This window comes from Microtus oregoni, unplaced genomic scaffold, assembly GCF_018167655.1.
Source record: "Microtus oregoni isolate MIOR12 unplaced genomic scaffold, Mior012 000004F_ref0000308, whole genome shotgun sequence".
In the NCBI taxonomy this organism is placed as follows: Eukaryota; Metazoa; Chordata; class Mammalia; order Rodentia; family Cricetidae; genus Microtus; species Microtus oregoni.
The window spans coordinates 34,183,831-34,196,724 of NW_024543063.1; the positions used below are offsets into that span (position 1 = coordinate 34,183,831).

General features: G+C 45.8%; 1 protein-coding gene across 2 annotated transcripts in view; it reads right to left on the reverse strand.

Annotated features, from left to right (window-relative positions):
* The window catches only part of Usp10 (ubiquitin specific peptidase 10), a 50,303-nt gene that overhangs the window by 1,760 nt on the left and 35,649 nt on the right, over window positions 1-12,894 (reverse strand). For both annotated transcript variants that reach the window (XM_041650572.1, XM_041650571.1), the window contains exons 5-12: window positions 11,502-11,593; window positions 10,902-11,011; window positions 10,210-10,265; window positions 9,884-9,987; window positions 7,719-7,818; window positions 6,202-6,379; window positions 3,362-3,527; window positions 1,333-1,477 (exon numbers count right to left, since the gene is read on the reverse strand). In XM_041650572.1, the coding sequence (XP_041506506.1) occupies window positions 1,333-1,477; window positions 3,362-3,527; window positions 6,202-6,379; window positions 7,719-7,818; window positions 9,884-9,987; window positions 10,210-10,265; window positions 10,902-11,011; window positions 11,502-11,593 (951 nt within the window). The remainder of the gene's footprint in view (window positions 1-1,332; window positions 1,478-3,361; window positions 3,528-6,201; window positions 6,380-7,718; window positions 7,819-9,883; window positions 9,988-10,209; window positions 10,266-10,901; window positions 11,012-11,501; window positions 11,594-12,894) is intronic.

A 12,894-nucleotide genomic window follows, 5' to 3' on the forward strand; every position in this document is an offset into this window, starting at 1 on the left:
TGGGGGCAGAGCAGCTCAGAGTGTACAGTGCCTGCCCCCTAGAGCCCGGACTTCTAGAATCCACACGGTGAATGGAGAGAACTGACAAGGGCTGTCTGACTTCCACATGAATGACAGTGTGTGTGCAGGGGAAACAAATTATTTTAAATATAGTGAAAAAAAAAAATGAGGGGAAGCAGTAAGATGGCTGGCTCAGCAGGTAAAGGTTCTTGCTATACAAGCCAAGTGACCTGAATTCAACTACAAGATCCCAAATAAAAGGTGAGATTTGTCTGTCCACTGACCGGCATGTGTGCTCTGGCATGCATTCTTACCCACACACACAAAACCTTCAACCTGCATTTATAGTAAGGTACCTTTCTTTCCCGGGGGCTCTTTAAGACATGCTGTCAGAGCTGGTGGAGACGGGTAGTTGTGTGGTGCAAATACACACAGATAAAACCCTTAAATACATAAAATTTAAAATCTACAATACAGTGTTGTCACTGAGCTGCAGAGGCCTACGGAAAGCAATGGCCAACACATCACTGCACAGGCCACAAGTCACCGTCTGGGACCAGAGGGCGTACACTGCCAACACCTGCTGCTCATCAGAGCTGTTCTTCTACTTCTCTCATCTAGTTAAAATGTTTCCTTTCAGTTTTGTTTCTATCTTTGACAACGCGACTCAAAGCCAGGTGTGGGCACAGCTTTAATCCCAGCACTCAGGAAGCAGAGGCAGACAGAGATCTCTGTCAGAGTTCATGGCCAGCCTGGCCTATATAGTGATCTCTAGATCAGCTAGCACTACCCAGTGAGACCCTGTGCATAAAAAAAGGAAAAGAGCAGGGCAGTGGTGGCGCACGCCTTTAATCCCAGCACTTGGGAGACAGAGGAGGCAGATCTCTGTGAGTTCGATTCCAGCCTGGTCTACAAGAGCTAGTTCTAGGACAGGCCCCAACGCTACAGTGAAACCCTGTCTCGAATAACCAAAAAAAGGAAGAAAAAGGGTGGGGGTGGGGGTGGAGAGAGGGCTCAATGGTTATGGTTATTGGCTGTTCTTTCATAGGATCAGAGTCTGAGTCCCAACAACAACATGGCAGCAGATAACTCCAAACTCAGGGGATCTTCTGGCCTCCACCAGCACCAAGCATGTGCTTGGTACAATCATACATGTATGCAAAATACCCATAAATCATATTATAAAATAAGGAAACTACTCTAATGAGAATTTTAGTATAAATATCCACAAATGTCAATAAATTTAAAGAACTTTGAGTTGGTGTCACATTCACTGAGTGAGGAGTCCTGGGCCTGCAGGGGGCGCTGCAGGAGCGCAGGGCTGGGCATTACCTTTGCTGATCTCCAAGTCCACCGGGTAGTCAATGTTCTTGACCAGCTTCTGACACCCACCCGTCTTCTCATAGACAAAGCGCTTCAGGTGCAACACGAGGACAGGAGGGAGCTTCTCCAGAGTCACTCTCCGGCTGACTTCAACCTGTGACACAATGTGCCTAGGCTCAGAGGCCTGCCTGGCTGCAGCAGCTCCCTCTGTAGGGCTCCACAGCTCTTCTCAGCCCTAGCCACATCTGCATCCCCACAGATACACCTGCAAAGGAGCCCTTACTCTTGAAGCCCATCTGCAGCCTCCAAGTGAAGACAGTAAGCTGAGAACACAAGCACTGAGAAGAGGGAACTGGCAGGCACTAGCCTGTCTTTTCCACTCTCATTCATAAACCTATCTAGTATCTTTCTTCAGACAAACACTGAGTAATCCTGAAGACATGCACTGCGGATCAAACACTGTGTCCTGATGGATGCTGCACTATTCTGCCCAACCAGTACTGTTCCCGGCCTATGCCTGGTGCTGGGGTTTATTGTTTTTCTCCATTAAATGCACCTTAGTTGGTCATTCCTTTCCTTGAAGCTCCACTATTTATTTGAAGACAAAGAGAATATTAAGTAACAATGTAATAGACAGTAAGACATTGAGGTGAGCAGTCCACTAGAGGTAGGACCTGGGCCTCCCAGATCATCTATTTATATCTCCTTGGGTAAGAAACCTAACAAACACCTCACAGAAACCTGTGAGCTAACAAAGGGGTGGGAAGCTGAGAGGGGCACCAACCAACAGTTTAATCTCCAGATCATAAATTCTAGACTCATTCGAGGTACTTGATGTCATAGTTTCAACCTTTTAACTTCTGGCCCATCAGCCAGATGGTGGGGGCACCGCCTTTAATCCCAGCATTCAGGAGGCAGAGGCAGGTGGATCTCTGAGTTCAAGGCTAACCTGGTCTACAGTGAGTTCCAGAACAGCCAGGGCAACACTAAGAAACTGTCTAAATAAACAAACAAAACAAAAACTTAAAACAAAACATGGTTACTAAAACTCTCAGTTCTAGGGTTTTATTAAACTGAGACAAAAAATTTTCTTAAAAAACAAACAAACAAACAAACAAACAAACCTTATTCTTCTCTCATACAACACATCCAAACCATAGTTTCCCCTCCTTCCACTCCCTGCCAAAAGTTCTCCAATTACCCAGAGCAATTTGGGGGGCTTGGGGGAAAGTGGCCACCAGAAAGATGCCAGGGGCCAGTCAGCCATGGAATAAGTGGGAAGGCAGAACATAAAGAATGAAAGATAAAGAGTCCCAAGGCAAATCATAAACAAATAGAATAGAAACAGGTTAAATTAGACGAGCTAGTGTGAGAAGCCTAAGCTAAAGTCAAGCATTCGTAATTAAAATAAGTCTTGTGTTTTTATTTGGGAGCTGGTTGGTGGCCCAAAGCCACCCCAAATACCAAGGCAACAACCATAACACAAAAGTAGAGGTCCCAGCACAGACACTCACTCACAGGCTGCACCTGATAATGAAGAGAAGGTGGCCTCCACTACAAACCAAAAGAACAGGCACACAGAGCCAGGTAACAGCCTCTCCTGATGAAGGTACAAGCCCAGCTCATCACTATGAGGACAGACAGACTCAAGGATTTATCTTTGTCTAGTTACATCAAAGAGCAGCATGCATCCAAACAGCGTGTTGTCTTGACTGTGGGTGTCCTGAGTGATCTGTGCTAAAATGTAACATACATGTGTCCAGAACTGCTCTATATCTTGACTCAGCCTCTGTTGGAGGTAGGCTGACTTCAGGATACCAGGACTAGGACTGCCAGAAAGTGAAAAGCAAAGTAGGGCAGAAAGGAGACCTTTCCTCAGGTCACAAGAGTGAAAAAGACCATCTGTCTCCAATATTCCATCCCAAAATTCTGGAACTACTCAGGAAAGCTAACTAACTGCTGTAAGAGCCTTCCTACTTCTGTCCTCTTCATGCATCTAGAGGGCCTTCGCACAGGTTCCTGACCAGCCTGAGCATACCTCCTGCTTGGTTTTGGTGGTGTAACCTTGGACAGACTCTCTTGCCACCAAGCTTTCCAAGGCATCCTGGACTGTGCGTATCTTGTCGGACTGGATATCCAACTGCAATGTGAAAAACGGCTGCAGAGTGGCAGATTCTTTGGAACTCTGCTGGTAAACCACAGACCTAGGATGGCAATTGAAAACAAAAAGGATGTTAAGAGGCCACTCTTTGTCACTTTTTAAGATTAACCAACAGAGAAGGAATAAACATTCAAATAAGTTTATTCAATATCACTCCCAGAAGACCAGAGAAAATAGGGAAGCAAAAAAGACCCAGAATTTCATTAAAAAAAAAAAAATAGCTCTAAGGACTACCTCCTGTTATTAGCAACTGATCAGTACATGTTCCCACTTGCTCAGATATTTTCAACTTCCAAACTCTTACCTTGCAAACCTGAATACAATGCGGCACCAGTTAACAAAAGTGACCCTCAAAGGGCTTCAACAAAGCGCCACAGCCTGTACTAATGAAATGAAGGAAATTCCCAGGAAAACAGGACTTTTAATACTGCTTTTGTTCTATAAAAACAACATGAGGAGGAAGGGAAGCAAGCTCAGGATAATAAAAAACATGTTAGCAATCCAGGGAAGAGAGGCAACCAGGCTTGTGGGTAGGATGCCAATTCAACCATGTTTTCTTAGGTTTTTTTATTTTTCTCTTTTTTTCTTTTGTTAAGGTCTTTAGAGTAGTAACTGTAAGCTCATCTCATCTCATTCAACCTCATCCAGGAAATATTCTAAGATAACAAAGCCTCTTGTTTGCGCAGCCTGGTGTCTAGCTTATGAGCAGAGTAAAGCTGGTGGGAGGAAGCTTGGACTGCATGGGCCAGGAACCCTGAGAACCAGCGGGAAGCTTTTCTGTCAGGGTCTAATATTCCAACCTTCCTCCCGGGTGTGAAAGCCATGACTGGTGCTCCTTGTGATCCCATAGGAAGCTGAAAAACATTAATGAAAGTAAAGCTGGGCAGTGGTGTGCACGCCTATAAGCACTTGGGAGGCCGAGGCAGGCGGATCTGAGTTAAAGAAACTGACAACCCACAAGAATGAGTAACCCGAGACCAACATGGGCAACTACATAGGCGCAGTCTTAAACAAACAAAACACAAAACAAAACAGAATAGTTCCTTGTCTAGGCCTAGGTCTGTAGCAAGGAATGGAGAGTGCTTGCTGGTGTACATGATGTCCTGGGTTCTATCCTCAGCACCTCACAGGCCAGGTTAGACTGCACATCCCTGTAATCCAGCACTTGGAAGGTAGGAGAGTGAGGATCAGAAACTCAAGTCATCCTTGGCCATGGCTACACCTACATGTGAGTTCAAGACCAGAACTTGACTAAAATAATACTTAATAACAATATAGCAATCTCTTCAAGGGGAACCTGGTTTCCCCCACTGTCACTCTAAGGCACATCTAAGATCTGTCATGCTGGCTGTGGCACTAAAACTCCTATTGCCCTTAGTGCAGAGGAAGCACTCTGGCTGCCTATATTCTCACTATCCCCTCATTGACCCCCCCCCCCCCAAAGCATGTTCAATAGTCCTAACTCCAGGCCGTAGCAAAGGAAACAGTCATCTTTTGTTGCCCCTGCTACCACGGCTCATCTCAGGGGCAGGATGTGTCTACAGTGACAATGGGCAGGGTATGATACTTCCCAGACCACACCTGACAGCACAGTTCCACAAAGATTCCAGAACCCTGGAGTAGAAGGGGGCCTGTGCAATGTCAAGGAGCAGCTCAACTGATTCCTTAGCCCTCCTCATGGGGGCCACAGAGAAGGCGGCTTCTGAGGCATGGATGGCAAACTTTCTGCTTAAAGTTGGGCATTCTGCTGCCGAGCAGACAGAGCTGGCCTAAGAAGAGAGCTGTCTTTTAAATACAGCACCCAGGAGATGCCACAAACTGAAGCCCACTAAGACATCCTTGAAAGTTATGTCTTTTGGGGGATGAGGTGAAGAAACAGAAAGCTGACTGAAGGACTGGGGCAGACCAGGGGTCATGTCCTCCAGCATGCCAATGTCTCCATTCACTTCACTTTCTAGCTCATGAAGTTCTGGTATGTGTATTCGTCCAGTCCATTCATAATTAGTTCCTAGATAAACAATCTATGTGGCCACCCAAAAGCAAATGGATGAAATCACCATGGTGGGTGTACTCAAAGGAATATTACTCAGCCTTGGAAAAGGATATTTCCTATGATATTTGCCAGGGCATGGATGGACTTGGAAAATGTACTAAATGAACTGAGCTGGAAACAGAAGAAAAGCCGTATGTGCTCACACTACCGGAGACCTAAAAAAAGGAAGTCACTCACAACGACCTGTCACTATGACAAAGTGGTCCAAGAAAACAGGCGGAGGCAAAGAGGAGAGAGCACAAAGCACCGACCTGGGGGGTGCACAATGAATGACAAGAGCACAGCTGCTCTTGTCTACAAGGGGAGGGAAACCAAGGAAGGTGGCAGGTGTGTTGCCTGGTTCTCTGTGGCTGCCACTCTACATCTGTGCTCATAACATCATAATATAGACTTTAAATGCAAGCAACCTAGTTGTTAAAATATAGCAATTCAATGCCTATAATCAGACACACGAGTCGAGTTTCTTTCATCAGAACAAACAAGTTAGTTGGCTTTCTACTCTCAATAGGGAGTGATGGGAGAGCCCACAGGAGCACTGAAGCACACGGCCCTAGTGGCAGGGCTTTAGAAAAAGCAACTGAAAAAAAGTAGGCAAAAGCAGATGGCAGGAAGCTTCCAGACACCTCAAAGCCCCTCCCCTGGGGCAACATGGAAAAGCATGAACCTGATATGTCCGCCAAAAATGCCAGTGATAGGAGTCTGAACGAAATCAGCCTGCCGGGTGACGGACGACTTATTCCTAGGACCCACTTGCTCCCACTCATCCTCACTCCCTTCGCCGGTGTCTTCCTGCTCTTCGTCCTCTATCAAGTGGCTTCTGGGCCCATTGGAAACAGTAAGTTCTGAAAAGAAAAGGGTCTGCTTAGGCTACTATTCTCAACAACAAAAAAATCCAAGCAAATATACATTCTGCAGAAACTGTTCTCGACCTTCCTAGTGCTACAACCCTTGAGTACAGTGCATGTTATGAGACCCCCCCAACCATAAAATAATTTTCATAGCTACTTCATAACTATGCTACTGTTCTAAACTGTAAATATCTGTGTCTTCTGATGGTCTTAGACAAGCCCCAAAGGGATCACAATCCTCAGATTGAGAACCACTGGTGTGATGATTTGTCGGGCTGGGTGAAAGGGCTCATCAGGTGAAGCCACATGCCCTAGGCCTGACAACATGAGTTTGATTCCTGGTACCACATGACAAAGACTAACTAACTCCTGCAAATTATCCTGACCTCCATTTTGTACACACACAATTGCACAGGCACAAACCCACACCCACCCCTCCATACACACACACATCAAATATAAAGAACCAAAACAACAGCAAAAAAGCATGTCTGTCAACTTCTTTTTAAAAAAAAAAAAAAAGCCTAGCAGTGGTGGTACACGCCTTTGATCCCAGCAGGAGGCAGAGGCAGACAGAGTTTGGGGCCAGCCTACTCTAAAGAGTGAGTTCCAAGACAGTCAAAGGTAAATAGGGAGACCTTTTAGTACCAATCAGCAACTCAACTATTTCCTCCAACTTCACATCATAAGGAGACGGGTGCACGTGTGCGAAGTGAGTCCATGCCTGTAGGTCCTCCAGCTACCTGTTCTTCTTTTCTGCATTTCAGTAATCGTGTGAATGAAAAATGTACCCTACAAGCTCATGGGGCTGGACACTTAGTTCTTGGTTGGTGACATTGTTTGGAAGGATCTGGAACCTTAAGACAGTAAAGCCTTGCTGGAGGAAATACATCACAGGGGCTAGGCTTTGAGGGTCTACAGCTCAGCTCTGTGTTCTGCTTCCTGTGTGTGGGTGAAATGTGGCTGTCTAGTTTGCCATTGTGTTTCTCCACTGTGCTGGGCACGATCCTTCTAGAACTGTAAACCAAGGTAAACAAACCCTTTAGTACCACTGTACTGGTCCCACGTTTTACACAAGAGATCAGTAACTAAGGCCTCAATCTTTTTGGAGTAAAAGTTAAAGCAAAACAGCATGGATCTGGATAAATTCCAGTTATCCAAACCTAACTTTCTCACTGCTGGGCTAAAGGTAATGAAACAAACTAGTTATTAATGCACCCTAGTCACTGTTGATGGACGTGCGACTTCAGACGGGTATGTGAGAGAGAACAAGGACATGCACCGTCCTTGACAAGCGGCTGTCGGGCAAACAGTCTCACATACAAGAACTTACTTTCATGAGTGGGGGAGAGGAGCTTCTTCAGGCTCAGCATTTCCTCATGAAGTCCATTGAGAATGAAGCCTAAGTACTCCTCGGCATCTTCCTGTCGGCCCTGGAGGTCAGACATGACCACATTAATTCTGATTGACTGCAGCGAGGTCTATAGGACTCTCATCACCTGGATCAAACCACCCGACAAAACAATCCAGATTGGCATATGCAAATTCCAAGAGCTGTCGCGAGGTTTGGTCCATAATTTTTTGCTTTTGTAACTAAATTCCTACACATATTATGCTAGAAAAATAAAAATAGTCAGGCTTGGTGGTGCACATCTTTAATCCCAGCACTCAAGAGGCAAAGGCAAATGGATCTAAGTTCGAGGCTAGCCTCGTCTACAGAGCAAGTTTCCGGTCAGCCAGAGATACATAGAAAAATCCTGTCTTGAAAAACAAAACAACAACAAAAAAAAACCCGCCCATGAACAAGACATTGAGGGCCACAACATAAGCCCTGAGTCATATCACTCAGCAGTGACTGGCAACATCATCTCCATCTCCATTCTCTGGACAGGAACCGCTGAGAGGACTCTAGTCATAAGTAATAAGCTGACTGTTATGGACATTCCATGCCAAAACCAGTCAAAGACAGCACAGCCACCAGCCACACACCAAAAAGTGTGTGTGCACACACACACATACACACAAACACGCGCGCACGCGCAGGCAGAGCAGACATGAGGCTGCACTCCCAGAAAGCCCTTGGCTGGTAACTGAGAACCTGGCCTTCCATCACTCCAAGAATGGATAAGGGACAGTGTCAAACTCTATATAAACAAAGTAGTTTTTTTATGAAGTGCTATTTTCCCCTCGACATCTGGGATTTCCTGAGCCTGTGACACAGTTCCTGAGATGCACCCCCAGAGTCTCTACCAACCACGTGGGCTACCACACAGAACTGAAAGACTCCATGAGCAGCATCGTGGCTGGGCATTGGGGTGGCACAAATGGGGGCGGCTGAGGATTTTTCTCTGGATCTGTCTGCTGCAGTACTAGGCCCACAACACCAGCTGCCCCAACTCCTGCTAGGAAATCATCCATCTTGAGGTTGGTCTTAAAGCGCTAGCTCTAGTCAGCTCCGATGTAACTTCCAAAGTGCTTTTTTCATAAGCATTCTTTTGGAACACAAACTTAGAAGGGCTCGGCTTCATGGAGCCATCCCTGAGGATCCCTTTATCTCTGTTCCACTGGCCCCTGGGCCTCCTCCAAGATCTACAACATCTGTACGTTGTCCTCACACTTGTCTTTCTGTTGCCTAGGCTGTTTCTAATCCCTATCCTTGGCAAGGCATCCCTAATAATACCCTGAATCCCAAGTAGGAGGAAACTTAAGTCCAAGCCAGCAAGAAAAGCTGTAACATAGGCATTAAAAAGTTAAAGTTGTGTGGCTGGGGTCTCTCCTGTGTATCTAGAGCTCACTCTATTTCAACCACTGTAGCTTCCATATCACTTCATTTAAATGGCATTTTCTTAACTATTTTACCTAAGTTTCCTTTAACAGCATTTGAAGTGTGAATGTCAAAATATTACAGACTTAGGACTGAAAGAACCAGCTGACTATTCTAGACAAATACCTTCATCACTCTCCCATTCTCAACGGCTCTCAGGGCCATCTGTGAGGCTTCCCAGCTTCTCTGCTCACTTGTCTTTACTAACACAATATGCAATACTTAGGAAAAAGCAAGAGGAAAGAAGCAAGTTGATGGAATAGCTGCTGTAGCCTGAGCATGAATACAAGGCTGGGCACTCCAGGACCAGCAATCTCCACTCTATCCAAGTACAGTGCAGCAATAAGGGAAGACTCAAAAGCCAGGTTCTGCCCATTTACCAGCTTGAATTCACAGGGTTAGTGGAATTAGTGAGACTCAGTCCTTGCTTAGTGCCATTTAGTGTGGGTAACTGGCACACTCATTAAACAACTCCATTATAACCTCACCTACAGCATGGGGCGTGCGACACACACAAACAGGAGCAACAGCCACTAATGGTGGTTCAGGCTCATTTGCAACTTGCTCTGTAGCTCAGGCTAGGCTTGAATTCCCAAAGGTCCTCTTGCCTTGCCCTCTACTCACTAGAACTATAGGCATGTGCCCCCGCCCAGCTACCATCGAGCACCCCAGACCTTTTCAGACAGGCTTGACTTGATAACCGTCAGGAGTCTATAAATGTACGTAGGTTCAAAGGCGGCTCCTGGACGAATATCTCTCACGATTTTATCCCCAAGAGCTACAAGAGAAACAGACATTCTGGTAACTAAAAGCACAGTATGAATTAGGACAGAAAGCAAAGCCACCCAAACTCCGACTACCACCCAGGCAGGAAGCCGAGACTGGCACAGGGCGAACACCCAGATTTAAAAGGACATTTTCTTTTCAACAAGACCACATTTACCACATTCTGGTTCCCTGGCGCCATGTTCCCATAACAGGCCTCACAGCTACGACTCACCTTGACGGGGTTTGGGAGGCACTGGCATGTTAGTGAACTCGTTCATTAGCCGAACACTAAGTAGAGAAAAGAAAGTGAAGCAAAGCATGTTAAGAGCAGGCAGGCCTCGGCACAACACATGACAACCAGCAGTTGTGCGGTCCACGTCGGGTGACGTGACAGTACCCAGTGGGTTCTTACATTAAATCTATACACATTTTGGGATCATTTTTAAATGCTATTTTAAGTTGGCAAACAATACAAGGTTTTCTACTGAATCTGAAGGGTAAGGAAGCACGAAGTTCAGTTATACTTCGGTATAAAATCCCAACAACATCTTCCTTTAAAAGAGAATTCCTGAGGCCGGAGAGGTGGCTGGGCAGCCCAGAGCACTTGCTGGAAACCCAGGCTCAGTTCTCAGCACCCACGTGGCAGCTTACAATAGGTTGTAACTCCAGTTCCAGGGGTCCAAAGTTTTCTTCTGACCTCCATGAGCATTGCACACATGTGGTACACTTGTACATGCAGGTAAATAATTATACACATAAACTAAAAAAGAGCAGGAGAATATCCCAGTACTTATCTGTAGGAAATCGAGAGTGGAGGGCTGGACTCAACTCAGGGAGCACCTCCTTTGCCAACCGTTCAAGTTCCCATCACCAGGGGAAAGCCCCCACCACCACCACTGGCATATGTGTGAACACTTTACTTACAAGCTATCTATCATGGGCGTTGATGTGCAAGGCCTTTGCACTTTTGAATACAGAGGAATGAACTTCATCAGGTGATACATCGGAGGGCAAGCCACCAATGCCTGCAGGGTCTAAATGTCGCAGTAAGGAAGTGTAAAGGAAATGAAACAGACAACAGCAAACTTCCTAAAGGCATATAAAAACAAGAAAAGCCAAGGACACTCAAAAAAGCATAAACCAAATAAAAAAGATAGCTGCCTTGTAATGGCCATGTAAGGATCTGCTGTGGGCCAGGGTGACATTCAAGAACCTAGTAGAGCAAGATACTACCACTAGTTAGAGCAAAGCTTCTATTCTGAGTGGTCACTCTATCCTACTATCTACAACCACTGCCATGAGAATAAAGCAGGCCTGATTCTGTCCTTCACAGGTCAACAGATCAATACTCTTACAGAGGGTGGAGAAGTGGGGCTCAGAGTATCATCAACTATGAGGTAGGCACACCAAGTAATGGCCCAGCCTCTGCCCAGCTTGCCCTGAGGAAGTTTCACTAAGTCAAATGCACCCAGAGAGAAGAACACCATGGCAGCCAGGCCTGGGGATGGCATCCAGGAAGGATACGGCATTAATGTAGCACCAGTTTCCTTTATTGATCAGCCCGCGGGGTTGCAGTGACACTGGCTTATGTATCAAGGTTACAGTCTCCAGTAACTCTGCAAGAGTGAAGAAGCAAATGAAGACATTAACAACATTCTAGCCAGCAGCATCAGCATCCATGCAAAGGCATTCTGAAGTGCTGAGAGCTCTTCAGGAAAACGTGTCCTCAGAAAGCCCTCATTATTAAAGTCTCACTTAGCTCAAAATCAGCCTTGTTACTGAATGAGGAATTGTTTCTTCCAATTAATATTTTCCTCCAAACATCAATGTTTACTTATGTTCCCATGAGAATAGACTAGGAAGCACAATCGAAGGAAACGCACACAATCATTAGCAACAGACAGCAGATACGGAAGATGCTGGCTACCCCACCAAGGCTGACAGTGTGCCTCACTAGCAGCAAGGTGTCCTAGACACTTCAAAGGGACTTAGGGAGCAAAATGTGTCTCCTGAATTCGCATGAGACCTGGCATATTACAGTGGGAGCTTCATAGCTCCACATTAAGGGATAACTGCTCCTGCTAGTAACAGTTTCCATCAGCAGTCACACCAGCAATCCATTTACTCTGCATTCTTAGCTCCTCACCCAGTTCAGAAGCAGGTTTTTCTATTCAGATTTTTCCAGTTTTAAGTAACTATAAAGCCAGGCATGGTAGTGCACATCTAGAGACTGGCAGATCTCTCCATGAACCCAGCCAAAGCTACATGGTAAGACCCTGTCTCAAAAAGAAAAGGAAAAAGAAATTACGAATGTCATTTTCTACAACTAAGCATCTTTACCACCACTGGATTTTGAGGCAAAGTCTTGCTCTGTGGCTTTGGATGGCCTGATATAATGCAACCCAGACTAACCTCAAACTCACAGCAATCCTTCTGCCTCAGCACTGGGATTACAAGTACATGCCACTAGACCTATCTAGAAATGCACATTTAAAACAAAGACAAGGAAGTCATGAGTGGTGGCACATCACTATAGTTGTAGCATTTGGGAGACAGATACAGAAGGATCACGAGTTCAAAGTCAGCCTCAGCCTATGCAGTAGGTTCTAGACTAGCATGGACTTCATGTGACTATTTCAAAGACAAACCTAGCCCTACATGGCATTGCACAGGCAGACCCCTTTGAGTCTGAGGTTAGCCTGGTCTATACTGCAAGGCTCTTCCCACATGCCATAATGAATTCTGTAACAGTCATAGCTAGAGTGAACATACTCCTCATACTCAGTCTGTCTCTATAACTCCTAAGTGTTAACTGGCAGGACCTAGTACTCAGCCATCTAGGAGCACCCTGTCTGCTTTCTGCCTATGATCAACACACAATCGAGGCTCCAATTCAGGGCCACAACACGATGCTGCC